General features: G+C 48.0%; 1 protein-coding gene across 12 annotated transcripts in view; it reads right to left on the bottom strand.

Moving 5' to 3' along the window:
• Positions 1 to 27,219, bottom strand: part of znf385b (zinc finger protein 385B) — a 743,282-nt gene that overhangs the window by 84,009 nt on the left and 632,054 nt on the right. For all 12 annotated transcript variants that reach the window (XM_038789277.1, XM_038789271.1, XM_038789275.1 and 9 more), the window contains one exon: positions 24,379 to 24,489. In XM_038789277.1, the coding sequence (XP_038645205.1) occupies positions 24,379 to 24,489 (111 nt within the window). The remainder of the gene's footprint in view (positions 1 to 24,378; positions 24,490 to 27,219) is intronic.

The following is a 27,219-nucleotide window of genomic DNA, read 5'->3' as shown; positions in this document are numbered from 1 at the left end:
CATTAAAGCCTATCGTTTGGATCTCATCTACATTTCGCGTCCATTGATTGTGCATCACTAGTCAAACAAAAATATTACGAATAAAGACTAAGATGTCCATAATTGTGACCTTAAGTATCTCAAATTAACACCAAATAGTTTCAATAAGGTTATTTAACCTTATAAATAAGTACTTGCAGCTCGACTTTGATTGATAATTCTGCTTTTGGACTATACTAAACATTTTGCGAGAAACAAGAAATAAGGTGTTCCTTATATAATTTACATTTCAGTGATTTTTTTCTATGTATAAAATTTACTTTCCAATGTTTACAATTATCTTATGAACTCATCCATGCTAGTTATTGTAGTGAATCTGGCATTACAATATCAGGTATGAAGCAATAACTAAAAGATCAATTTCCTCCAAGAGCCATCTGTCCCACCCCCACATTATTGTTCAATAAATATTACTTTAATACTTGAATTGCTTATCATTAGAATATACAAATAAACTTTGTTCAATATTATGAAATTAAACTTAAATATGATTTATTTACCTCTCACTTCAGTCAAGCATTATCACACACTGTACAATAATTTGTCTCCCTTCTCTTCATCCTAATGATATTTGGTAGCCGACAGGCATTTTGGTACATTATAATTTGACAATTTGTTCTTATGTTCTTATGTTCTTATGACAGCCACATGAGAGTTGATTCCCCTCTCTGCCTATAATAACAGATGTCCAATACCAAACTTGAAAACAAGATCTAGATTTGCCTCACATTACAAATAAGAACTCAGCATCATTTGCCTACGTTTATGTTTTGTTGCCCAACAACTATGTGCTGTACTGTAAAGTTCTATTAATAGTCAAATTCATAGTTATGTTGTTCGACAAGATCATATTTCCTTTCCGTGCTTTTGCACTGAAAGCGCTAAAGTTGAGCCTGCCGTAGTTGGGTTTAGCAGTAAGATCGCCAAAACAGTAACCTGCAACAGGATGTAAAATAACCTAAAACAAGTTCAACTTATTGGGAGTTGATGGAACCATCAATTCACTAGACACGTGCTTTAAGATATGAACAGTGGTTTTAATCTACTTACTACAGAGCCAGCCTGTTATCCGTTGAACTCTCGATGAACTGGCAGGCTGGCTCTGGACAAGGGTATTTATACAGCAGTCCAGGGGGAGGAGTTGTGGGCGGAGCCAAGGGTGGAGCCCTGTACAAACTCCTGAGCATTCCCAGAGCTACTCCCCCTAGTGGTTGGATAACGCTACTGCGCTTACAATGGTATTGGTAAATACAGTGTGAATTACGAAGTTACATTCACCACAGGAGTGGAATTGTTTATTACTATGATAGTATCATTTTGGGGTTGCAGTGCAAAATGAGAAGTAGTGAATCAGTGGCCTATTTTACATCCCACCTAATTTTCTTTCCACTGTCAGCTGGAATATAAAACAGCTGTCAATTCATTATCAGCCACTTTGTGCCACTGCCCAAGATGAATCTCACTTCTATTTAGTCAACAAGTCAGATATGAATTAAAAATTTGTTTAAAATTGCTTTGATTAATTTGAATTCCTGAAAATATGACAATCTATATTGGATAATAGCACATCAAATCCAAGCTTCAACGTTTTAATCTATGAAGAACGTAGCTTTTACAAACAACAATAGGATCCAAATGTGTGAAATTTGATTATGTTTGCAATTTCTGGACACTGAAATACAACAACTATAACTCAATTCAGTGTAGGACAGTGAAGTAAAACTGCTTAACATTAAGATAAGGCAAACATTACTCAAGTGAGCAGTAGTGGGCAATCAGTGGGCATCAGGTTCGGTGGCAGAGTTCAGTTTTGTTGAAATTTAAGTATCTTGAATCCCTGGAGATCACTGTTGTTTTTTTTCTCCCCCAAAATAATTAAATATAACACTGAAAGATTTTACAGATATGAAATTCATCTGGAAAGATAGGCACATAAAAAAAACTAACTTATGTTTAATACATTTGTATAGAGCTCCTTCAGGGAGCTGGACATTGAAGACTAAAAAAAAAGGAGAAAAAGATCAGTGCTTGGAATGTGTTGCTATCATCAGTTTCCTCGAGCACTTGATGTGCAAATGATTGAGCTCAAAGTTTAGCTCTGAAGACTGACTCTATGGAAGAAATCGTCACGGCAAAGATCTCTTATTTCAGTCCTGCTGTTCATATCAAAGTAGGGCATTTACATACCAATTTGCAAAAACAACTCTGTCCTAGAAATCTTTTTTTAAGAACACACATGAGTGATAAAATCAAATGATGCATTGAAAGCAAGTTTAATGGAAATACAAAGAAGATTAAGAAAAAGATATTCCTGGGCTAAGTTTGATTCAAGGATTTTACAGTCATGCAACATCAACAAGATTAAGTCACAGAATCCTGCTGAACACATGTAAAACATTGGGGGTGATTCTCCAATATGGAGCCCAAGCGTTCGCGCTCCAGCCTCCTTTCGTGGCGCCAAATGGGCGCCGTGCCACCTGCGCATGCGCGGGGGACTTCTTTGGCGTGCCGGCCCGACCAACATAGCGTTGGTGTTCAGGGGCTGGCCGCGTCATAAAGTAGGTCCACGGTGGGGGGGGGGGAAGAGGCCGGCCCGCCGATTGGTGGGCCCCGATCGCCAGACCCCATCGGAGGCCCCCCCCCGGGTGAAGAAGCCCCCCTCACCCCCCCCTCCCTCCTCCCCCCTCCCCTCCCCACCCCCACAGGCCGCCCCCGACCGTTCCCGCAGAGTTCCCGGTGACAGTGACTAGAGGTGAACGGCGCTGGCGGGACTCTGTCGTATCGGCACGGTCGTGGCCCGCGGCGGGCGCGCGCCAAACACGTCGGCGCAAATGGTGCCGATTCTCTGCACCTCGGAGAATCACACAGGGTGTTGTGGCGTGGTTGCGCTGATTCTCCGGCCCGGCACGGGCTCGGAGAATTGCCCCCATTACCTTAGATTAGGGGAGACAGGAATTTGATGTCAACATAACTACACTGGAACTTCAGAAGAAAGCTTCAAATGTGTTTTAAAAGCTTAGTGTGGGAGAGAACTGCCACATCCACCAGATGTCTTTTCTGCCACAATTAAACTAAAATGCCCACCACTTTGTCAACTTTCTCTGACAAAGGGAGAACTAGCAGCAGTCAAGATTTCAGTGACATAAGTAGCTTTACAAAGCTATTTCCTTATTTATCAAATCAATCATTTGTAGAATCCCTCATTTCACTCAGTGGCTTCCTTGTTCGCATTCCTTTATTTGCCTGCTGTCATGTCCATTTGGTCTAGATTCATGATCTATCTGAAGTGAATGCCCCTTCTTCCTTTCTATGCCTACTGGTACATGAGTCAACCCATTTCTTCGACTGCTTTTACATCCTAGAGGTATTCTCTCGGCTGTTTCTACAACAATTTTTTACAATGTAGCCTGAACATTATTCTGACATAGGGGTCCAGTTAGATGTGATAGGAGGTTGTTATTTCTCTCTTGCTGGATCTGAGGACCTGATTGAGTGACAACCCAGTATTGAGAGGCAGAGGCTCCAATGCCCTGCTGCATGGCTATCTTGAGTGTGGCTTGAACCCATAATTTGACTCGGAGATGGAACTGCTACAACATAACCAAGGTTCATTCCCATTGTACATGTGCAATGATAAAATTGCATATCTTTTGTAGCAATTGTAGATGTCACCACTTGTGTAACATTTTCAAAAACATTCAAGCAATTTACTTATGCCGACCTCGATGACGCTGTTCTCACCGGTTGGGAGAATGGCGGGAAGGCGTCGGACCAGTGTCGCGTGAAAAATTGGTGCGATCGGCGATTCTCCCAAACAGTAGCTAGCATGGGAGAATCCCGTCCCCGATCTGTGGCATCCTACACTGTTCAAAAGAAGCTCAACACAAAACTGAACTGTGGTGAATCATAATAGCATAATTCACACTGTTATCACACATGTTGTACCATGCCTCTGTAAGCTCGGCACACGAGCAGTTGCGCGGCTCTGCCCCTAGGGGGAGGTGTACTGGGAATGTACGGAAGTGTGTACTGGGCTCCACCCTTGGCTCCGCCCATAACTCCTCCCCCCCCACTGGTTGAATAAAGCTTAGCAGTCGGAGCCTGCCTGCCAGTTCACCTAGAGTTCATCTCGTCACAGGCAGGCTCTGTTGTAAGACGATTAAAACCACTGTTCACTTCTAACCACGTGTTGCGTGAATTGATGGTCTCATCAATTTAATCATCTTAAGAAACAGTAAGGAACGACTATGGAAGCAGCCCTCAAGCCTGATCGACTGGAACTCGACCCACAGGATGCAGAGGCGAAATACATCTTTTCACATTGGCTCCGATGTTTTAAGGCCTATCTGGCTGAAGCAAGCACCCCAGAAATGACGGAGGAGCAGAAACTCTGCCTACTGCACGCAAGGGTGAGCCATCGTATATCTACTCAGTTAAATTGTCCCGGCTCATACACAGAGGCCCTGGCCCTACTCGACAAAATGTACGTGAGGCCCGTCAATGAGGTTTTTACTACTCGCCGCCAGCGCCCCACAGAATCGCGAGAAGAATTTCTAAGAGACTTAAAAGCCTTATCCCGGGACTGTAATTACCAGGCAGTAAATGCTGCTGAACATAGAGAACTTGCTGCCTGCGATGTCTTTGTTGCAGGCCTTAGATCGAATTACGTGTGCCAGCGACTGCTGGAGAAAGGGGCTCAAAATTTAGAAGAAACTGTTGAACTCACTACAACTATGAAGGTCTCGTTTCGTAGCCTCACCTCGTTTCCTGCAGACTCCGCGACCCCGTCATGGCCCCCCGACCAGCGACTGCCCCAGGCCTGTGCCGCGCGGCCGCCCAGCCACCATGCTGCTCCAGCCTGCCACTTTTGTGGCCAGTCCCAGCACCCGCGGCAGTACTGCCCGGCCCGCAACCCGACCTGCAGCAGCTACGGGTGAAAAGGTCACTACGCCAGAGTGTGTCTGGCAAGGAAGGCCCCAGCCCCTAACCCTCCCGTGGCACAAAGCAACCGCTCTCCGCACTCGCAGGCCTGCAGGCCCCGGAACGCTGCGGCCTATACCCCGACTCCGCCCCCACCCGCCACGTGCGATCCATGGGGGCTGCCAACTTGGCGGCCCCCCACCACGTGGCCGACTACGTGCGACTCATAGGGGCCGCCATATTGGATGCCAGCTTCCTCGCCGCCCGCCACGTGCGATCCACGGGGGCGGCCATCTTGGGCTCTATCCTCTCCAAACTCAGAAAATTTGATTGAAGACTGCGACCTCAGGGGCTACTCATTGCGGGGCCATCCCAGCGCAGCCGAACGAGCCGCCGACGACCCGCAACTCAACGCAGTCACACTGGACTAATCGCGCCCAAAACAACGGGTACAGTACACCGTGCCTTTTTGACTCCAGGAGCACCGAGAGCTTCGTACACCCAGATCTGGTAAGATGCTGTTCGCTCCCTGTTTTTCCTGCACAGCAAACTATCTCCCTCGCTTCGGGTTCCCACTCTGTGCACATCCAAGGACGCACCGTCACGACTCTAACGATCCAAGGCGCTAGTTACTCTAATTTTCAACTATACGTCCTGCCCGAACTCTGCGCCCCACTCTTACTGGGACTCGATTTTCAATGCAATCTCAAGAGTCTCACCCTCAGCTTCGGCGGACCTCTACCCCCACTCACTATCTGCAGCCTAGCCACGCTGCGAATCCCCCCCCCCCCCCCCCCCCCCCCACTCTGTTTGCCAATCTCACTCCGGACTGTAAACCCGTAGCCACTCACAGCAGGCGGTACAGCCTACAGGACAGGGTGTTCATTCGAACCGAGGTCCAGAGGCTCCTACGTGAGGGGATCATAGAGGCCAGTAACAGTCCCTGGAGAGCTCAGGTGGTGGTTGTCAAGACCGGGGAAAGATTCCGCATGGTCATAGACTATAGTCAGACTATTAATCGGTTTACACTCCTCGACGCGTACAACCTCCCCAGGATTGCAGACATGGTGAATCAGATATCCCAGTATCGGATTTTCTCCACGGTGGATCTGAAGTCTGCATACCACCAGCTCCCAATCCGCCCGGAGGACCGCCACTTCACGGCGTTCAAGGTCGATGGCCGCCTCTTCCACTTCTTCCGGGTTCCCTTTGGCGTCACAAATGGGGTCTCGGTGTTCCAACGAGCAATGGACCGAATGGTGGACCAGTACAGGCTGCGGGCCACGTTTCCGTACTTGGATAACATCACCATCTGCGGCTATGACCAGCAGGACCATGATGCCAACCTCAATCGATTTCTCCAGACGGCCCAGAAGCTTAATCTCACGTACAACAAGGAGAAATGTGTTTTCCGCACAACCAGACTAGCCATCCTCGGCTACGTCGTGGAAAACGGAGTCCTGGGCCCCGATCCGGACCGTATGCGCCCCTTTTAGAACTCCCTCTCCCTCATTGTCCCAGGGCCCTCAAACAGTGCCTGGGTTTCTTTTCATATTATGCCCAGTGGGTCCCTCAATATGCAGACAAAGCCCACCCACTCTTTAAGGCCACACTTTTCAGCTGAGGCCCATCAGGCCTTCAACTGCATCAAGGAGGACATCGCCAAGGCTGCCATGCGGGCGGTGGATGAATCTGTCCCTTTCCAGGTTGAGAGTGATGCCTCAGAGGTAGCTCTTGCAGCCACATTAAATCAGGCAGGGAGACCAGTCGCATTCTTCTCCCGAACCCTCTCTGCTTCGGAACTCCGACACTCAGCAGTCGAAAAGGAAGCACAAGCCATTGTGGAGGCTATTCGTCACTGGAGGCACTACCTCGCAGGTAGAAGGTTCACCCTCATCACCGACCAAAGATCGGTTGCCTTCATGTTTGACAAATTCTGAGGTGGAGGATCGAGCTCTCCACCTACAAATACGATATTATGTAATGACCGGGGAAGCTCAACGGGCCCCCAGATGCCCTGTCCCGCGGCACGTGCGCCAGCACTCAGAGCGACCACTTAAAAGCCATCCACAATTACCTCTGCCACCCGGCTCGCCCACTACATTAAAGCCCGTAATCTGCCTTTCTCCACCGAGGAGGTAAAAGCCGTCACCAGGGATTGCCCGATCTGCGCGGAGTGTAAACCACACTTCTATAGACCAGACAAGGCCCACCTGATCAAGGCTTCTCGGCCCTTCGCTATCAATTTCAAAGGGCCACACCCCTTGACTAACCGGAATGTGTACTTCCTAAATGTCATAGACGAGTTCTCCCGATTCCCTTTTGCTATCCCGTGCCCCGACATGACCACCCACATAGTCATCAGGGCCCTGCATAGTATCTTCACCCTGCTTGGTTTCCCCAGCTATGTACACAGCGACCAGGGTTCATCCTTCATGAGCGACGAGCTGCGTCAGTACCTGCTCGGCAAGGGCATCGCCTCGAGCAGGACTACCAGCTATAACCCCAGGGGGAACGGGCAGGTGGAGAGGGAGAATGCGACGGTCTGGAAGACCGTCCTACTGACCCTCCGGTCCAGGAATCTTCTGATCTCCCATTGGCAAGAAGTCCTCCCAGACGCGCTCCACGCTATTAGGTCCCTCTTGTGCACCGCCACCAATCAGACCCCTCACGAACGGCTCTTTATCTTTTCCAGGGGCACTACCACGGGGGTTTCGCTCCCGGCATGGTTGAAGACACTGGGCCCAGTGCTCCTCAGGAAGCACGTCAGGGCACACAAAACTGACCCGCTTGTGGAAAAAGTGCTCCTACTACACTCAAACCCCCAATACGCCTTCATAGAGTTCCCTGACGGCTGTCAGGACACCGTATCCCCCCGGGACCTAGCGCCAGCAGGATCGAATCCCACCACTACCACCGCCGAGGTACCCCTCACACTACATCCCACCCAACTCGCAGCACACCACGCCCCCACGCCTACCAGTTCGCTACATATGTTCCGCGCGCCCGCACCCGCAAGCTCCCAGCGCCCCCACTCCCCAGTCGAACCAGACGGGTACGAAGCTCGGACAGAATCACCCCCGGAGTCCGCCATCGTACCCCAACCGACCGTGATCATCCAGCCACCAGAAGAGACTGCAACCCCGGTTCTCCGCCGATCACAACGGACAACCCGACCACCGGACAGGCTCAATCTGTAAACCATCACCCCCGCCAGACTTGATTTTTTTACAGGGGGTGAATGTGGTGAATCATAATAGCATAATTCACACTGTTATCACACATGTTGTACCATGCCTCTGTAAGCTCGGCACACAAGCAGTTGCGCGGCTCTGCCCCTAGTGGGAGGTGTACTGGGAATGTACGGAAGTTTGTACTGGGCTCCACCCGTGGTTCCGCCCATGACTCCACCCCCCCCCACTGGTTGTATAAAGCTTGGCAGTCGGAGCCTGCCTGCCAGTTGATCTAGAGTTCATCTTGTCACAGGCAGGCTCTGTTGTAAGACGATTAAAACCACTGTTTACTTCTAACCACGTGTCGCGTGAATTGATGGTCTCATCATGAACAACTGCATCTTATCATTTTACTAGCTACTTTATAAATCTTACTACCAACTTCATCAACCTCAGGCGTTAACCGGAGCTTCCTGTGGCAAAATGGCCAACGGCCTTAATCTTGGGCCCGACACCGAATTGGATACTTTAAATTCAGAACTGGATACTTTTAATTAAATCACAGTCAGAACCAAAGTCAGGCCTGATGGGAACCCAAACAGCCAAGTCAAATACGCTGGTCAGAGACAGGCAATCCAGGGCGTGTCTGGACTTGCCCTGAAAACAGGAGATTGGACTTAATCAGTCCTATTCAGGTAGATTGATTGTTGTGGATTGCTCAGATGCAGACAGGCTTTCTGGCACCATGATTTCCCACCATTACCTTATATGAGATAAGGTTACATGCAGACAATACACCTGAAGATGGACCCCTGTGGAGTGGGGGGTGGGAAGAGATCCTGGTCTCCTGCAGAGTTACAATTAGTAACTCCATTGGGTGTATCTGCACCTGCCCAGTGACTTCATTGGCTGAGGACCAATGAGACGTCTGGAAGGACACGAAGGGGGGCGGGTGGGGGGGGGGGGGGGGCGATAAGAAGAGATGCCCAGAGACTCTCCCCAGCGAAGACTCAACATGGAGACAACGGAATAGACTAGATGGCAGACCCGAGAACAGACAGAAGAGGTGTCTAGATTAACCTCGCAGAAGAGGGCCCTTGATGTGCCATTAATGAACACAAGACAAGTAGTAAACGTAACTGAGGCTTTAATAAGCTAAACGGAAAGCCTCCTGGCCTCTGATCCCGAACTGGGGCAGGAGCGGAGATCAGCCACCTTAACCCGAGGGGAGACGTAGCCATCAGGCAGTGGTTTACCACAATACATGTAGTATAGTAACAGTTTACCACAATACATATAATATACTAACAGTGGTTTACCACATTCACCCTCTGTTAAAAAAAAGAGTCCAGCGGGGATGAAGTGGACTTAAAGGTCAAGTCTGTCGGGGGCCTTGACCTTCGGCCGTGATCGCCTCAGCCCCGGCTGTGGCGTGGGCACTGGCGTCGAGACCTGCGTGTCCGGGAGTGTGTTGTCCTCTTCTTCACCCAGTAGTTGTGTCGATGGAGGGGGGGGGGGGGCACTGTAAGGGCGGGGCTGGTGGTGATGGTCACCGGTGGGCCTGCGGGTGCCAAATTTTGAAGTAGCTGGGTAGTGGTGGAGGAATACGGTGTAGGATCGGGGGTGGTGGTGGTAGTCACTGGGGAACCTGCATCCCAGGGTGCCAAATCCCGGAGGGAGACTGTGTCCTGCCGCCCGTCATGATGTGTCACGTAGGCATATTGTGGATTGGCATGGAGGAGCAGGACCTTCTCGACGAGGGGATCAGATTTATGACTCCTCGCATGCTTCTGGAGGAGGATGGGCCCTGAGTCTGTCAGTCAGGACTGGAGTGAGGCCCAGGAGGTGGACATCCTAGGGAAGGCAAACATACGTTCGTGAGGAGTCTCATTGATGACACTGCACAGGAGCGACCGGCTGGAGTGGAGCGCACCGGGAAGGACCTCCTGCCAGTGGGAGACTGGGAGACTTCGAGACCATAGGGCCAGAAGGAAGGCTTTCCAGGCTGTCGCGTTCTCCCTCTCCACCTGTCGTTGCCCCGGGGGTTGGAGCCTGTCGTCCTGCTTGAGGCGATACCCTTGCTGAGCAGGAACTGACGCAATTCGTCGCTCATGAAGCAGGAACCCCAATCGCTATGGATGTAGGTGGGGAACCCGAACAAGGTAAAGAGACTGTGCAGGGCCTTGGTGATGGAGGCAGAGGTCATGTCAGGGCATGGGATGGCAAAGGGGAATCTTGAATACTGGTCAACAACGTTAAGGAAGTACACGTTACGGTCGGTGGAGGGGAGGGGCCCTTTGAAGTCGATGTTGAGGCGCTCAAAGGGGCGAGAGGCCTTTACCAGGTGCACTCTGTCCGGCCGATAGAAGGGCGGTTTGCACTCTGCGCAGACCTGGCAGTCCCTGGTCACAGTCCTGACCTCCTTGATGGAGTAAGGTAGGTTGCGAGCCTTGATATAATTTTAAAAATGGGTGACCCACGGGTGACAGAGGTCATTGTGGAGGGCCCGAAGTCGGTCTACTTGTGCGTTGGCATCTGGGGGCTCATTGAGCTTCCCCATTATGGTACAAGATCTCGTAGTTGTAGGTGGAGAGTTTGATCCTCCACCTCAGAATCTTGTCGTTCTTGACTTTGCCCCGCTGTGTGTTATTAAACATGAAGGCAACTGACCGTTGGTCAGTGAGGAGAGTGAATCTTCTTCCGGCCAGGTAATGCCTCCAATGTCGCACAGCTTCTATAATGGTTCGGGCTTCCTTTTCAACGGAGGAGTGTTGAATTTCGGAGGCATGGAGGGTACGGGAGAAAAAAGCCATGGGCCTGCCCGCCTGGTTGAGGGCAGCGGCCAGGGCAAAGTCTGACGCATCGCTCTCCACCTGGAACGGAATGGACTCGTCCACAGCGTGCATCGCGGCATTGACAATATCTGCCTTGATGCGGTTGAAGGCCAGGTGAGCTCAGCCGTCAGGGGAAAGATGGTGGATTTAATAAGTGGATGGGCCTTGTCCGCATAATTGAGGACCCACAGGGCGTAGTAAGAGAAGAACCCCAGGCATCTCTTCAGGGCCTTGGGGCAGTGGGGAGGGGAAGTTCCAGGAGGGGATGCATGCGGTCGGGGTCGGGCCCTAGGACTCCGTTTTCCACAATGTAGCCAAGGATGGCTAGGCGGGTTGTGCGGAAAACGCATTTCTCCTTATTGTAAGTCAGGTTCAGGAGTTTAGCGGTGTGGAGGAAATGCCAGAGGTTTTCGTCATGGTCCTGCTGGTCATGGCCGCAGATGGTGACATTATCGAGGTATGGGAACGTGGCCTGCAGCCCGTACTGGTCAACCATTCGGTCCATTTCTCGCTGGAAGACCAAGCCCTCATTAGTGACGCCAAAGGGAACCCTGAGGAAGTGATAGAGGTGGCCATCTGCCTCAAGGGCAGTGCATTGGCAGTCCTCCGGGTGGATAGGGAGCTGTGGGTATACGGACTTCAAGTCAACGGTGGAGAAGATTTGATACTGCGCAATCTGATTGACCATGTCAGATATGCGGGGGAGGGGGAAAGCATCGAGCTGCGTGTACCGGTTGATGGTCTGACTGCAGTCGATGACCATCCGGTGCTTCTCTCCAGTCTTGCCAACCACCACTTGGGCTCTCCAGGGGCTAGTACTAACCTCAATGATCCCTTCTCGTAGGAGTTGCTGGACCTCCGACCTGATAAAGGACCTGTCCCGGGCACTGTATCGTCTGCTCCTAGTAGCGATGGGCTTACAGTCCGGGGTGAGGTTAGCAATGAGTGAGGGTGGGGCGATCTTAAGGGTCGCGAGGCTACAGACGGTGAGGGTTGGCAGTGGTCCACCGAACTTTAAGGTAAGGCTTTGGAGGTGGCACTGGAAGTCGAGCCCCAGTAATAGGGCAGCGCAGAGATGGGGGAGGACGTAGAGCTTAAAGTTAGTGCACTCTACGCCTTGTACCGAAAGGGTCACGACACAGTTTTCCTGGATTTCTACGGAATGTGATCCGGAAGCCAGGGAGATTTTCTGTGTCGCGGGTAAAATTGGGAGGGAGCAGCGCCTTACCGTATCTGGGTGTATGAAGCTGTCTGTGCTTCCGGAGTTGAAGAGACAGGCCGTCTCGTGCCCGTTGATCTGGACGGTCATCGTCGATTTTGTGAGGTGATGAGGTCGAGACTGGTCAAATGTGATGGAGGCGAGCTTCGGGAGGTGATGGGGAAGCCGGTCGGAGGTAGCGGTGGCCAGTGTATGACCGGGTCAGCAGGGGTCCCGGGAGGCTGCGGAGTGGTCCCAAGATGGTGACCTCCATTGGTCCCACGTGGCGGGTGGCATCGAAGGTGGCGTCAAAGATGGCAGCCTTCATGAGTCGCGCGTGGCGGGCGAAGGCGAAGATGGCAACCCCCACGAGTCACACATGGCGGGTGGCAGCGAAGATGGCTGCGCCTATGGGTCGCACATGGCAGGTGGCGCGTCAACTGGGAGTGGCCCCAACAGGCAACAGGCAGTGCTGCTGGGCCTAGGAACTTTAGGGTCAGGTCGGGCCTGGCTGACCTATGGCAAAGTGGCCCTTCCTCCCACATCCATTGCAAATCACGTTCTGTGCAGGGCAGCGTTGTCTGGGATGCTTACCCTGGCCGCAAAAGTTACACCGGGTTTCCGGATTTGGTGGGCTGCTGCACGGCATAGACTTGCGCCACGCTCGAGTCAGATGATGGCGGTGCCCACGAGGTCCACGAGGGTGCTGCGTGATCGGAGGTGTCGGCCTCCATGTTCTGGAAATCCATTTCCAGCAAGTTTGAGCACTGCACTGTCTCTGGGAGGCTGAGTGTACCCCCTTCTAGCAAGTGCTACCGGATATAATTCGATTTAGTGCCTGCGTCATAGGCATCCCTGATCAACAGCTCCGTGTGTTGGATAGCCGATACTGCCTGGTAAGCACAGTTCCGGTCGAGTACCCACAAGGCACGCAGGAATTTGGCTTGTGATATTCTGGGGCGTTATCGCCTCGTGGCAAGAAGATGCCGAGCATACACCTTGTTTACTGACTTTATGTATTGCCCCTTCAGCAGCATTATCGCCTCCGTATTCGAGGAGGCATCTCTGATAAGAAGGAAAACTTGCGGGCTCACCCGTGCGTTGAGTATTTGCTGCTTTTGGAGGTTGGCGACGTCTTTGGTGGAGGATCTGAGGTAAGCTTCGAAGCAGCTTAGCCAGTGCTTGAATGTTGCAGTGGCGTCGGCTGCCTGTAAGTCCAGCTCCAGGCAATCAGGCTTGAGTGATGAGTTCATCTTAAAAGTTTAGCTTATTAAATTGATGTGCCATCAATGAACACAAGAAAAGTAGTGAACGTAACTCAGGCTTAATGAGCTAAGCGGAAAGCCTCCGGGCATCTTATCCTGAACTGGGGCAGGGGCGGAGATCAGCCACCTTTATACCGAGCCCGAAGGGAGACGAAGCGATCAGCTAGTGGTTTGCCACAATACATGTAGCACAGTAACAGTTTACCGCAATACATATAATATACTGATAGTGGTTTACCACAGCCCTGAGACGACTGAGGCTCAGAGAATTGGACCCACAGCTCGATCCAGTTTATCAGCAACGGGTAGTATTAGAATCTTGGGCAGATTATATTTGGAATAATTTGTGAGAATAACTGGTTGTGCCCCCCCCCCCCCCCCCCCCCCAGCGATTTTCTGCCTCGCGATGGGCCGAGCGGCCACCCGTTTCCGGCTGGTCCCGCCAGTGTAAATCAAACCAGGTCCGTACCGGTGGGACCTGGCTCTACCGGCGGCCTGCAGAATCCTTGGGGGGGGGGGGGGGGGGGTGTGCAAGAGGATCTGGCCCCGGGGGGTGCCCCCACGTTGGCTAGGCCCACAATCGGGGCCCACCGATCCACGGGCAGGCCTGTGCCATGGGGGCACTCTTTCCCTCCGCGCCGGCTGTTGTCAACCTCCACCATGGCCGGTGCAGAGAAGAACCCCCCACGCACATGCACTGGTATGGCGCCAGCACACGCTGGTGCTCCCGCGTATGCGCCAGCTCCTGTTGGCTGGCGGGGATCCTTCGGCACCGGTTGGCGCGGCGCCAAGCCCTCCCGTGCCGACTGCCGCAGCGCCAACCCTGCCGGCCTAGCCCCTGAAGGTGCGGAGGATTCCGCACCTTCCGGGCAGCCCGACGCTGGAGTGATTTACTTGGCGCCGGTACAGCCCGCCCCGCTGGGTCGGGGAGAAACCCGCCCCAGGTATTTGCAATGTAGATTCGGTGAACCAGTGTACTTCCAATGGAATTTTTATTTCCAATTTCCATCACTTGCCATACTTTGGGCGGGATACTCTGTCCTGCTACATGCGTTTTCTGGTGCTGAGCACCCCCACTGGCATAGGGATTCTCCATTCGAGCAACCGACCAATGGGGTTTTCCATTGTGGTCACCCTCACGCTGTCGGGAAATCCGTGGCTGTGAGTGCACTGTCGGTGAAACAGAGGATCCTGCCGATGGAGAATCCAGGCTTTTATATTTTGCAGCTAACAAACTCATTGATGTAGTTCAAATAAGCCCATCAAGTTCTGTGAGCATGGTGTTTGCACCAGCCTTGTGCGTAGAATATGAATCACATGACACTGTGCACAAGACAACTTTCAAATGTGGAGGAGCTTATCATGCATCCTTCAAAATAACAACAACTTGTCCAGCAAGTTGCATCATGCTTTATATCACAACATCTTAATGATGAGGCAGAGTGGTGGTAGAGTAGGGATGATAAGGAAGCAAATCCTGCTACCTCATTCTGTTCCATGTGTTCAAAGATCTGTTGGAGACTCAGCCTGTTAAGTCACTTGAAGATCCATGCAGAACATGCGACCCTGAAAAGACATCATCCTCAAATCGAGGGATAGCCGATGATGTCAACATGAAGAATAGGATTTATATGTATGTCTGGAGGTCCACAGGGCATTGAAAGTGGCAACGCAGTGGAGAAGGTAGTGAAGAAGGCATTCGGAATGCTTGCCTTCATTGGCCGGAGCTTCGAGTATAAAAATTGGCAAGTCATGTTGCAGCTTTATAGAACCTTAGTTGGGCCACACTTGGAATATCGTGTTCAATTCTGGTCGCCACACTACCAGAAGGATGTGGAGGCTTTGGAGAGGGTACAGAAGAGTACCAGGATGTTGCCATGTATGGAGGGCATTAGCTATGAGGAGAGGTTGGATAAACTCGGTTTGTTCTCACTGGAACGATGGAGGTTGAGGGGCGACCTGATAGAAGTTTTCAAAATTATGAGGGACATGGACAGAGTTGGAAGAGTCAATTACTGGGGGGGAATAGGTTTAAGGTGCGAGAGGCAAAGTTTAGAGATATGCAAGGGAAGTTTTTACACAGGGTAGTGGGCGCCTGGAACTCGCTGCTGGAGGAGGTGGTGGAAACAGGTATGATAGTGAAGTTTAAGGGAAGCATAGAAGGTTTTAGGTTAGACGGGCAGCATGGTCGGCACAGACTTGGAGGGCCAAAGGGCATTATCTTGTGCTGTACATTTCTTTGACCTCCGTCTTTTCTGTACCTTTAGCCAAAGGAACTGCAAGTGACATATAAGGAAGAGAGTTCAACATGGGTTGATGCTAACCAGGTGAGGTGTGGTGTGGAAGTCAAAAGTGAAGGTACTGTTATTTTCAATAGGAAAAACTAAATCTGACTTAATGTTGTGTATAGCAGTAACATCAGATTATTGCTGATGTGACTGTCCGAAGCTCTCCTACTTCCCTTTGGATGCACAGATGCAAGATTTGGGGAGAATATTCCATCCAACTATTCTATGCAAAGAACTGCACCTGCTCAAGCTGCTGTGCATGCACCATATGTGGCCTGTTTATGTAGGTGCTATTTTTGAACATTATGTCAACAAATCTCTCAGCAGCAAAGACCTATAGCTCTACATATTGCTATATCAATGCAAGGGAGAACAGGAGGGCATTATTTAATTGGATCACTTTCACACTCTTGCAAGTAAAATCTCACAGTCAGGCAGTCTCATCAATAGAAAGGCATTTACCCAAAGTACAAAATAGAATATTTATTGACTCTCTATCCTGTGACATCTGTGGGTTTCCCCAAAGAAAAATAAAGCTGAACTTCAAATCCTGCCACAACAATAACTAAGGCATTTCTGGTTCAGGGAAAAAATGGAGGATCTTGTCCAACAGAGTGAGTAATTAAAAGGAAAACAAACAAGAGGAAGGGAAAAAGGCGATTGAACCCTCTAGAATTCATGCAACAGCTTGTGAAGCCACTCTAGAAATGTTTCAGCCAAACCCAAACCTGGAAGGCGATGCGGCACGGTAGCACAGTGGTTAGCACTGCTGCCTCACAGCGCCAGGGACCCAGCTTCAATTCCAGCCTTGGGTGATATTGAGGAGTTTGCACTTTCTTTCCATGTCTGCATGGGTTTCCTCCGGGTGCTCCGATTTCCTCCCACAGTGTCCAAAGATGTACAGGTTGGGTAGGTTGGTCATGCTAAATTGCCCCTTTGTGTCCAAACGTTAAATGGGGTTACTGGGTTCCAGGTATAAGGTGGGAGCCTGACCCTAGATAGGGCAAAGGATTGATGCAAAACTCAATGGGACAAATGGCCTCCTTCTGCACTGTAGGTATTCTATGATTTGAGTGGGATTTGAGTTTGTTGCCATTCATAGAGCAAAGCAAGTCCATATCAGTAGGGCTGATTGTAACTTCCATCTAATACACAGACTTTATCCATGTCTATGTTAAATAGGGTTGCAGGGTGTCTGGATTCCTCATATTTTAGCCTTCTGATGTTTGACCTACTTCAGCAATTTTGAATACAGTCCCATTGATCTTCATTGGTGCAATTTGATGACGAGCACAGAAAGGCCCCATATGCCATTATCCTAATGCAGCAAAAAGCTTAACTAAGGATGCACAGACCTCAGCTGTGACATTCTGTCTTCATGTGCTCACATTATATTCAATCATTGTCATCAGCATCAGTCCATCGAAACAAAGATGACATCTGCCAGGCATCAGGTGATTCAGCAGGCCAATTCTGGAGTCAAAAAACCTTTTGGCAGACAGGAAAGGTTTCCCCCGAGAAAGTGGGGTTCTCAGGCCAGGGTTCTGAAGTCTTGGTGCGGGATTCTCCCAGCCTGGGGCCGGACTGGAGAATCCCCGCAATCGGGCCAGGCCGCCCCAACATCGGCATGCGATTCTCTGCAGAAAGGCCCCATATGCCATTATCCTAATGCAGCAAAAAGCTTAACTCAGAGCAGAGAATCGGTGCCGGCGCGTTTGGCACGGCGCCGGTCGCGGCCCGTATACGCGGCCCGTCCGCCAATTCTCCGGCCTGGATGGGCCGAGCAGCCGCTCCAAAGAGGCAGAGTCCCGTCGGCGCCATCCACATCTGGTCGCAGGTGGCAGGAACTCTGTGCGCACGGTCGGGGGGCGGCCCATAGTACTCCGCTATGCCACACAGAATTAGAACATAGACAAATAGAACATAGAACAGTACAGCACAGTACAGACCCTTCAGCTCACAATGTTGTGCCGACCATTTATCCTAATCTAAGATCAACCTAACCTATACCCCTACACCCCTTCAATTTACTGCTGTCCATGTGCCTGTGTAAGAGTCACTGAAATGTCCTTAATGAATCTGACTCCACCACCTCTGCTGGCAGTGCATTCCACACATCCACCACCCTCTGTGTAAAGAACCTACCTCTGACATTTCCCCAATACCTTCCTCCAATTACCTAAAAATTATGTCTCCTTGTGACAGCCATTTCCACCCTGGGGAAAAGTCTCTGGCTATCCACTCTATCCATGCCTCTTATCACCTTGTACACTTCTATCAAGTCACCTCTCTGCCTTCTTCGCTCCAGTGAGAAAAGCCTTAGCTCCCTCAATCAGTCTTCATAAGACAGTCCAGGCAGCATCCTGGTAAATCTCCTCTGTAACCTCTCCAAAGCATCCACATCCTTCCTATAATGAGGCGACCAGAACTGGACACAATATTCCAAGTGTGGTCTAACTTGAGTTTTATATAGCTGCAGCAAAACCTCGTGGCTGTTAAACTGGATCCCCCTGTTAATGAAAGCCAACACACCATACACCTTCTTAACAACCCTATCAACCTGGGTGGCAACTTTGAGGGACCTATGTACGTGGACCCCAATATCCCTCTGTTCCTCCACACTTCCGAGAATCTTGCCTTTAACCCTGTATTCAGCATTAAAATTTGACCTTTCAAAATGAATCACTTCATATTTATCAAGGTTGAACTCCATCTGCCACTTTTTAGCCCAGCTCGGCATCCTGTCAATGTCCTTTTGTAACCTGCAACAACTCTCAACACTATCTACAACTCCACCAACCTTTGTGTCATTGGCAAACTTACTAACCCACCCTTCCACTTCCTCATCCAAGTCATTTATAAAAACCACAAAGAGCAGAGGTCCCAGAACAGATCCTTGCGGTCACTGGTCACCAACCTCCAGGCGGAATACTTTCCATCCACTACCACTTGCTGTCTTCTTTCGGCCAGCCAATTCTGTATCCAGACAGCCAAATTTCCCTGTATCCCATGGCTCCTAACTTTCTGAATGAGCCTACCATGGGGAACCTTATCAAATGCCTTACTGAAATCCATATACACCACATCCACTGCCCGACCTTCATCAATGTGTCTCATCACATCCTCAATGAGGCTTGTGACGCATGACCTGCCCTTTACAAATCCATGTTGACTACCTTTAATCAAACTATGTTTTTCTAAATAATCATAAATCCAATCTCTCAGAATCCTTTCCAATATTTTGCTCACCACAGACGTAATTCCCAGGGATTTCTCTATTCCCTTTCTTCAATAGGGGAACAACATTCGCCTTCCTCCAATCATCTGGTACTACTCCAGTGGAGAGTGAGGACGCAAAGATCATCGCCAATGGTGCAGCAACTCCTCCCTCACCTCCCGTAGTAACCTTGGGTGTATCCCGTCAGCCCCAGGGGACTTATCTATCCTCATGCTTTTCAAAATTTTCAGCACAGCTTCCTTCTTAATATCAACCTGTTTGAGTATTAACCTGGTTCACACTGTTCTCCTGAACAACAAGGTTCCTCTCTCGAGTGACTACTGAAGCAAAGTATTCATTTAGGGCCTCCCCCATCTCTTCAGACTCTCGGCACAAGTTCCCTCCACTATCCCTGATCAGCCCTACTCTCACTCTGGTCATCCTCTTATTTCTCACATAAGTGTAGAACGCCTTTGGGCTTTCCCCTCATCCTTCCCCCCAGGGCTTTTTCATGCCCCCTTCTAGCTCTCCTCAGTCCATTTTTGAGTTCCTTCCTGGCTACCTTGTAACCCTCTACGTCAGATCCTTGCTTCCTCAACCTTGCGTGTGCTTCCTTCTTCCCCTTGACTAGAAGCCCATTTCTCTTGGAATCCAAGGCTCCTTCACCTTACCATTCCTTCCTCGTCTCAGCCCTATTCAGCACTCACAGCAAATGCTCCTTAAACAATCCCCACATTACTGTTGTGCATTTCCCCAAGAACAATTGTTCCCACTTTATGCTCCTCAGCTCCTGTCTAATAGCAGTATAATTTCCCCTCCCTCAATTAAATACCTTCCCATACTGTGTGTTCCTATCCCTCTCCATGACTATGGTAAAGGTGAAGGAGTTGTAGTCACTATCATCGAATTGCTCTCCCACCAAGACATCCGACACTTGGTCTGCTTCGTTGCCGAGCACCAAGTCCAATATGGCCTCCCCACTAGTCGGCCTATACATATTGAGTCGGGAATCCTTCCTGTACACACCTGACAAAATCTGCTCCATCCAAACCATTTGCACTAAGCAGGTTCCAGTCAATATTAGGGAAGTTGAAGTCACCCATGACAACTCTGTCGCCCAATCTGTTCCTCTATCGCTCTGCTGCTATTGGGGGGTCTATAGAAAACTCCCAAGAAAGTGACTGCTCCTTTCTTGTTTCTGACTTCACCCATACTGATTCAGTAGACAAACCCGCTGCAAATATTTCCTTTTCTGCAGCTGTGGTGCACTCCCTAATTAACAGTGGCACTCCCCCTCCTCGTTTACCTCCCTCCCTATTCTTCTAAATACATCAAAACCCCGGAACATCTAACAACCATTCCTGCCCCATGTGAAATCCATGTCTCCGTAATGGCCACAACATCGTTGTTCCAAGTGCTGATCCATGCGCTAAGTTCATCTCCCTTATTCCTGACACTCCTTGCATTGAAACAGACACACTTTAACCCATTCCACTGAGTACAACTTTGCCCTATCAACTGTCTATCCTTTCTCACAGACTTGCTGCATACTATTTCTGCCTGTTCAAAAGCTACCCTTTCCTCTGATCCATAGCTCTGGTTCCCATCCCCCTGCAAAACTAGTTTAAACCCTCCCGAAGAGCTCCAGCAAACCTCCCACCCAGGATATTGGTTCCCCTCCAGTTTAGGTGCAATCCATCATTCATGTACAGGTCCCATCTTCCCCAGAAGATATCCCAATGATCCACATATCTGAAGTACTTCTCTCCTGTACCAGCCCTGCAGCCACGTGTTCAGCTGCACTCGCTCTCTGTTCCTTGCCTCACGCATTTGGCACCGGTAGCAATCTTGAGATCACTACTCTGCTTGTCCTGCTCTTCAGCTTTCAACCTAACTCCCTAAAATCACTTTTTAGATCCTCAGCCCTAAAAAGTTCATCCAGAAGTTCATCCAGCTCCAGTTCCCTAACACGGTCTCTGAGGAGCTGGAGTTGGGTGCACTTCCTGCAGGTATAGTCAGCGGGGACACCGGTGGTATCTGTCACCACCCACATCCTACAAGAGGAGCATGCAACTGCCCTGGCCTCCATCTCCTCTTACCTTACAGAATGTAGCTGCCCTATGGACCAACTGAAACTCCGCCCTCCGACTCTGCTCCCAGTCAGCTGCACTCTCTGTAAACTCCCGACTCCCTTCTCGCTCTTTGAGGAAATGTAGGAAATGAAATGAAAGAAGCACCTTACTCCCTCTTCACCTAACTCCGTCAGTCACCAAACTCTCACTATAGCACTCATCTGCACCCAAATTCAGCACTCAGTGCAAACTTATAATTGTTTGTTATAATTGCTACAGATTTTCCATAGTATCACTGGTACATTTTACTTTCCATCATTTTGTTCCATTATTGCTTGCCATTTTATGTGAATCTTGTGTCAGAAACTTGCTTAACTGAGGACCAGTTAGCAGATATTGCATTTAAAGTGTGCTTAATGACATAATAAACATGGGCTTTTGAAAATCCACAAGTGCCACTCCACCAGTGTAACACTGGTGGAGCAGAAGCTATGCCTGTTGGCCAGCATAAAGTAATGGACACCTGTACAATTTGCAGTATAAGTGGGAGTATCTTGCAGAGTTTAGGTAGAACACCTGGCAGTACTGGTTGAAAATTCTCAAATTGGTCCTTATATCAAAATATTTGTTTATCATAAAAGAAAAAAACTGTGGATGCTGGAAATCTGATATAAAAACAGAAAATGCTGGAGATACTCAGCAAGTCAGGTAGCGTCTGGGGAGAGAAACACAGTTAACATTTCAGGTTGAGATGACCTTTCACCAGAGCTGTTCTGACCTACTTCCTGGCTGGCTGAGTACTTCCAGCATTTGTTGGTTTCTTTACGGCAGCCAATCACTGATCATATGTACCACTTTGAGTTCAGCCATTTATTATCTTTTTGGCCCTGCGACCACCACAAAGTGGTTCTGAAAAATGATGTACAGATGCTTCTCAGTGACACGGTGGCACGGTGATTAGCACTGCTGCCTCACAGTTCCAGGGTCCCAGGTTCAATTCCGGCCTTGGTGACTGCCTGTGTGCATTTTTCACTTTCTCCCCATGTCTGCGTGGGTTTCCTCTGGGTGTTCCGGTTTCCTCCCACTGTCCAAAGGTGGGCAGATTAGGTGGATTGGCCATGCTAAATTGCCCCTTCATGTCTAAAAGGTTAGGTGGTGTTATTGGGTTACAGGGATAGAGTGGAGGCATGTGCTTGAGTCAGGTTGTCTTTCCAAGGGCCGGTGCAGACTCGATGGGCTGAATGGTCTTCTTCTGCACTGTAAATTCTATGATTCTATTTGGTGCAATGGCACTGGAACTGATATTAATTCTAGTAAAAGGCACATCCAGTCTCATCTCTTTAAGTACCATAAGGACTGAGGTACTATTAGCTTGCATCCCCAACTGTAATAAAACCACTGGCATGTGGCAAACGGGGCAGAGATGCCATCCTGCCCAACATCCAAATCTGCATATTCACTCACATCACATTAGTACAAACTTCCAGGTATCTCTTTTAAGTAAACCCATTTTTTTAATGATCAAAAAGCAATTTGTATGAATGTTCTAAAAGACTTTGTTTTCTTCCTGAACCATTTTTAGTCCATCAGCAACTATTGTCTCTCGACTGTACAAATGCAGAATAAATAGCAATTTACAGAAACCCGATGCAATTGCCATCATTTTACACCCGCATTCGCCCCGAGTCCAAATGGTAACGTGGACACAAAATATCACGAGAATCTCGCCAGCACCATGTTAACGAGGTTTACAATTTTTTCTAAAAACAGGAGCTAGGCGAAGGGAACCTGCCGGGGGTACACTACTAAGTAAAGCCCCCCCGGGGGAAAGGGACATACCTAGGCAGTACCTTGGGATTTCCCCCGGCATCATTCTCTGGCCCTTCCCTTTGGCACTGCTCCCTGGCACTGGCCACTGGTACTGCTGCTGTGCCAAGGGGAGGCCCCTCTGGGAAGCTCACGTTAATGGTTAACCCTTGTGTCTGTGGGAGAAGGGCCCCTGTGCATGGGGGGTGGGAGGGGGATGTTCCCTGTGTCCGTGAAGGTCTCTGTGTGCATGTGGGGGATTCCTGTATCGGGGGTTCAACGTGACGGCACAGGCCACACCGCATTTATTTCTGCACAGAGTGCTGGATTAACTGGAGAGAAACGTCCAGCTGTGCAGCTTGCGAGCTGCACACTAGTGTTCTCGTCTCAGCCAGCACTCAGTGCAGAGAGAGAAAAATTCCACCCAGTATCCTAAAGCATTGTAAAGCTGATCTTACAAAGAAAAAAAAATTAAAACCACACTGGGATGGTTAAGGACAATAGTCGATGACAGCTACTTAGTACTCCATGTTTCCCCAAAACAAAACATTCTGTAAAGAAATGCACTAAATTTTTATCCAAATATGTACTCACGTCACCAACCCATGGGACCAGCTGAACAAGATATTGTACAAAATATGACCTAATTATCTTTTCTTTCACCATCCCTAGTAATGACATGCTTAGATCTGAAACAGAAGAGGATCTAACGATTGCACTGCATGACAGCCTTTGCTATAATGATACATTCCCTTGTGCCTTCCTAGCAGTACCCATTAAGTCAGAAATGAATTCTGCTGCTTAGATTCAATACACTAGACAGCAATGGTCTACATTTATTTATAGTCATCCCACTGGCATGCTGAGGACATATAGCATACCTTTTTTAAATGAATACTTTGTACCTTTATATTTCGTATTGTCGTTTTAAACAATTGACGATAAGTTAACAATTCTGGCATCATCACTGCTGCTTTCCTAAATAAAGTACAAATTATTTCATGACCATTTAGAAATACTAAAGGTAATCCAGATTTACTGTTGAGAATGCACCAGCATTGTACATGCAGCTAATTTCTCAGGGTGGCCAGAACATTCATGACAATATTAGTTTACTATTTGCTTAATAATAGCACTCTGAGAATACCAGTTTAGAAGCTGACATTTCAACATTTTCAATTGCACAAAAATATTGCTGCAGTATCCGATTACAAAGGGATGTAATTTAAGCCCAATGCATTATTAACACTCATCTTGAAGAGCTCCAATACCTGGGTAAGTTACACAAGGTACTGTAATCAATACCAAGGGAATCAATCAGTGTGACAGCAGCCCTCCGACTAGTATATGCTGCACTTAGCACCTTTCTACGCAACTGCTCCAAAAGTGTAAAATGTACCATGTATGCTAACCATCAGGGAGTACTTGAGAAATTAACACAACATGCATTATGTGTCAGATAATTTCTAGAAATGAGCTCTGCATAAACATATCAATAGAACTGTGGCTGAAGCATTTAAAAAGAACAGAAATAATTATTTAACGCTAAATGCAGACTGTACTGACCTCTGAATTAAATCGTAGCTGGCAGACATTGCATGAAATAATTTGCTTCTTTTTTGGAGGAACCGAAACTCCAAAAGTGTGGTTAATGACTGCTTTCTGCACAGGATCCATCTGGAAAAGAAATGTTTAAAACATTTATAAGCCTTGAGGATAAATGCTGGCAGAGAAAGCCATCAGAGTTGTACTTGTAATAAGTCCAAATACTACTGTACATGGCAAGTTAGCTCCTCAAATTCAGCAATCATATGAAAGGCAACATATATTCCGGTTTTGTATTTCAGATATCCTTACATAACACAGGGAGTTAAAGAAGGCAGAGATACATTTACTGGATTTGGCAGCTCACCTGTTATAGGATAAAAGGAGATGTTAAATGCATTCAAAGTAGAATTAAATATTGATCTATTTGACTGTGCAAATAAGTACTATGACAGATCAAACATTATCTATAATAGTTGCTCATGTGTGTAGCCTGAAATGTCAAATCTTTGTTCACAGTAGCAACTTTGGTTATACTGTATTATAAAGCTGTTCATGCAGTGTCTTTGGGGCAAGGTTATTCAAGAAAAATCTGTGCAGAGAAGCGTGGAAAATCCACTGTTGCCACCACCGATGATCAACACTGTCACATGAGAATGCTTGTTTTTCTCCTTTACACTCAGAAATTAATTATTGAACACATTCAGCAAGCTGCATAAAGAAAAGTAGAATCGAATTGACAAATAGGAGTAGTTTAAGTACCTGTAGTGGTCCAAGAGAATAATGAAAAACAAAGGTGTGCTGCCGAGCTAAAAAGCGAACACATACTGATTCTCTAGTGCAAATTGGGTAATAATCTAAGGCATTAAATTTAAGCTTTTACACAACAGAGTGGAGGCCATGCTCACAAGTCTCAATTACAACAATGAAGAGCTGTACAAGGACAATTCATACAAACACAACAGTGTATCGGGTCTCTTGAGACTGAGTGAGAAACAATTGCCATGGAGCAGGCGATGTTTCTTTATAAACGATCAAGGAATGGATAAAGTCAGACTAAAATTATATTACAAGAAGGTGCAACATTAATATTTAATTAACTTCAACTCTGTCAAAAGCTGAAATCTAATACTGCTCACAGGAGAAAAAGAAAGAGTATACACAAGGTCAACACTGAGAACTAAGAGAAAACAAATATAATTGTTAATGCAGATTGAACAGGTCAAATTAAACTATTTTTCAATGAAGAAATTTTTTGGATGAATGGATCAATTGGCTAATCCTTTAGTCAGTGCTAAATACATAAGCAGAATGCTAGCTGCAAGCAAACAGTAATAAAGTACAAGCTGTCCATTAGAAGATTTGGACTGGTCATAAATATATGAAACCTGAAAGGTATTGTGCTCACCTGATTTGGATAGGGCTAACCCTGCTGTAATATGTAGGGACATTCCCCATTTGGTTAGCAAGGAAAGGTATCTGGATTAAGCCTATAGAAGTGAACTCACCCAGGGCTCAGACGAAAAGGCTGATATGACAGAAGGGATGTGACCAATTAAAAGTAAATGGCCACACATAAGAACATACATTTTTTCAGTCATTTTGAATGCTGTAGAAATTTGGAAATACATTTCCAATCTGCCCAAAGGCTGTATAGGGCAAATAAAATCATGTCGATGGCAAAATAAACATGGAAACATGCACTGTGGGTGCTCCTGCAACACAGAGACTGCAACGGTTCAAGATGATGGCTCACCTTCACCTTCTCAAGTGGAATTAGGGATGGACAATAAATGCTGGTCTAGCTAGCGACACGCACATCCCATGAACAAATGAATAAAAGTGTGTGTGGGCACTGCAGCATCCAAACCCCATGCTTGAAGTCTGGTGAAATGAATGTGCTGCTGTTAAATCTCAAAGCATATCACAGCTACTGAATTACTTATTGAAATACAGTCACTCTTGTAAAAAACTGTGGTAGTCAATTTGGACACTGCATTGAGATAAATGAACAGTTAATCTGACCCTGTTGGTCGAAGGATGTACGTTGACCAAGGCACAATAATTTATTCTCTCCTTTGAAAGAGTGACCTGCGATCTTTTGTGTCCAACTGAACATTCAAATGGGACTTCTCATTTAAAATGCAGCATTTCCAACAATGCAGCACAACCTCAAGTGTGCACTGAAGTATTGGCCCAGGTTATATCCTCATATTTATAATGGGCCCATAAGCTCTTGGCTCACTGGAAAATAGATTTCTTTCAAATCATTTCAAGTCATTCTGACCACATGATGCATGGTCACTTACTATCACGTGAGAAAGGCTGAAGGAGCCTGCAGACCTCCCACAAGCTAAGGGCGAGTATTGGTCTTGCTCTTATTTCTTATTCCTTTTTTACTCACTCGTGCAAACAGACATATACATGGCCACAATACCATAATGCACTAAAAGCTCAGTTTGAAGGTGTGACATGGCGTCACATTCTAACATTTGGAATAGACTTTGTGGTGAATTATATACCTAGTAATTCACACTGTGTTGTATTACATGTATTGTGTCCTCGTGGGCTCTGTATACGAACCGTTGCGCAGCTCTGCCCATAGGAGGAGATGAGGAGTTTGTACTGGGCTTCACCCTTGGCTCCGCCCATGGCTCCTCCCACTAACCGGAAGTATAAAGCACTGCAGTCGTAAGCCTACTCTCAATTCATCTCATCGCAGGCAGGCTCAGTTGTAAGACTATTAAAACCACTGTTCACTTCCAATCACGTGTCTTGTGAATTGATGGTCACATCAATTTAATAGTCTTAGAAAAGTTGAAGACAACTACTATGGAATCAGCCCTCAAACCTGACCGACTG

Source organism: Scyliorhinus canicula, chromosome 2 (genome assembly GCF_902713615.1).
Source record: "Scyliorhinus canicula chromosome 2, sScyCan1.1, whole genome shotgun sequence".
NCBI classification, from domain to species: Eukaryota; Metazoa; Chordata; class Chondrichthyes; order Carcharhiniformes; family Scyliorhinidae; genus Scyliorhinus; species Scyliorhinus canicula.
This window is presented reverse-complemented; position numbering and strand designations above follow the sequence as displayed.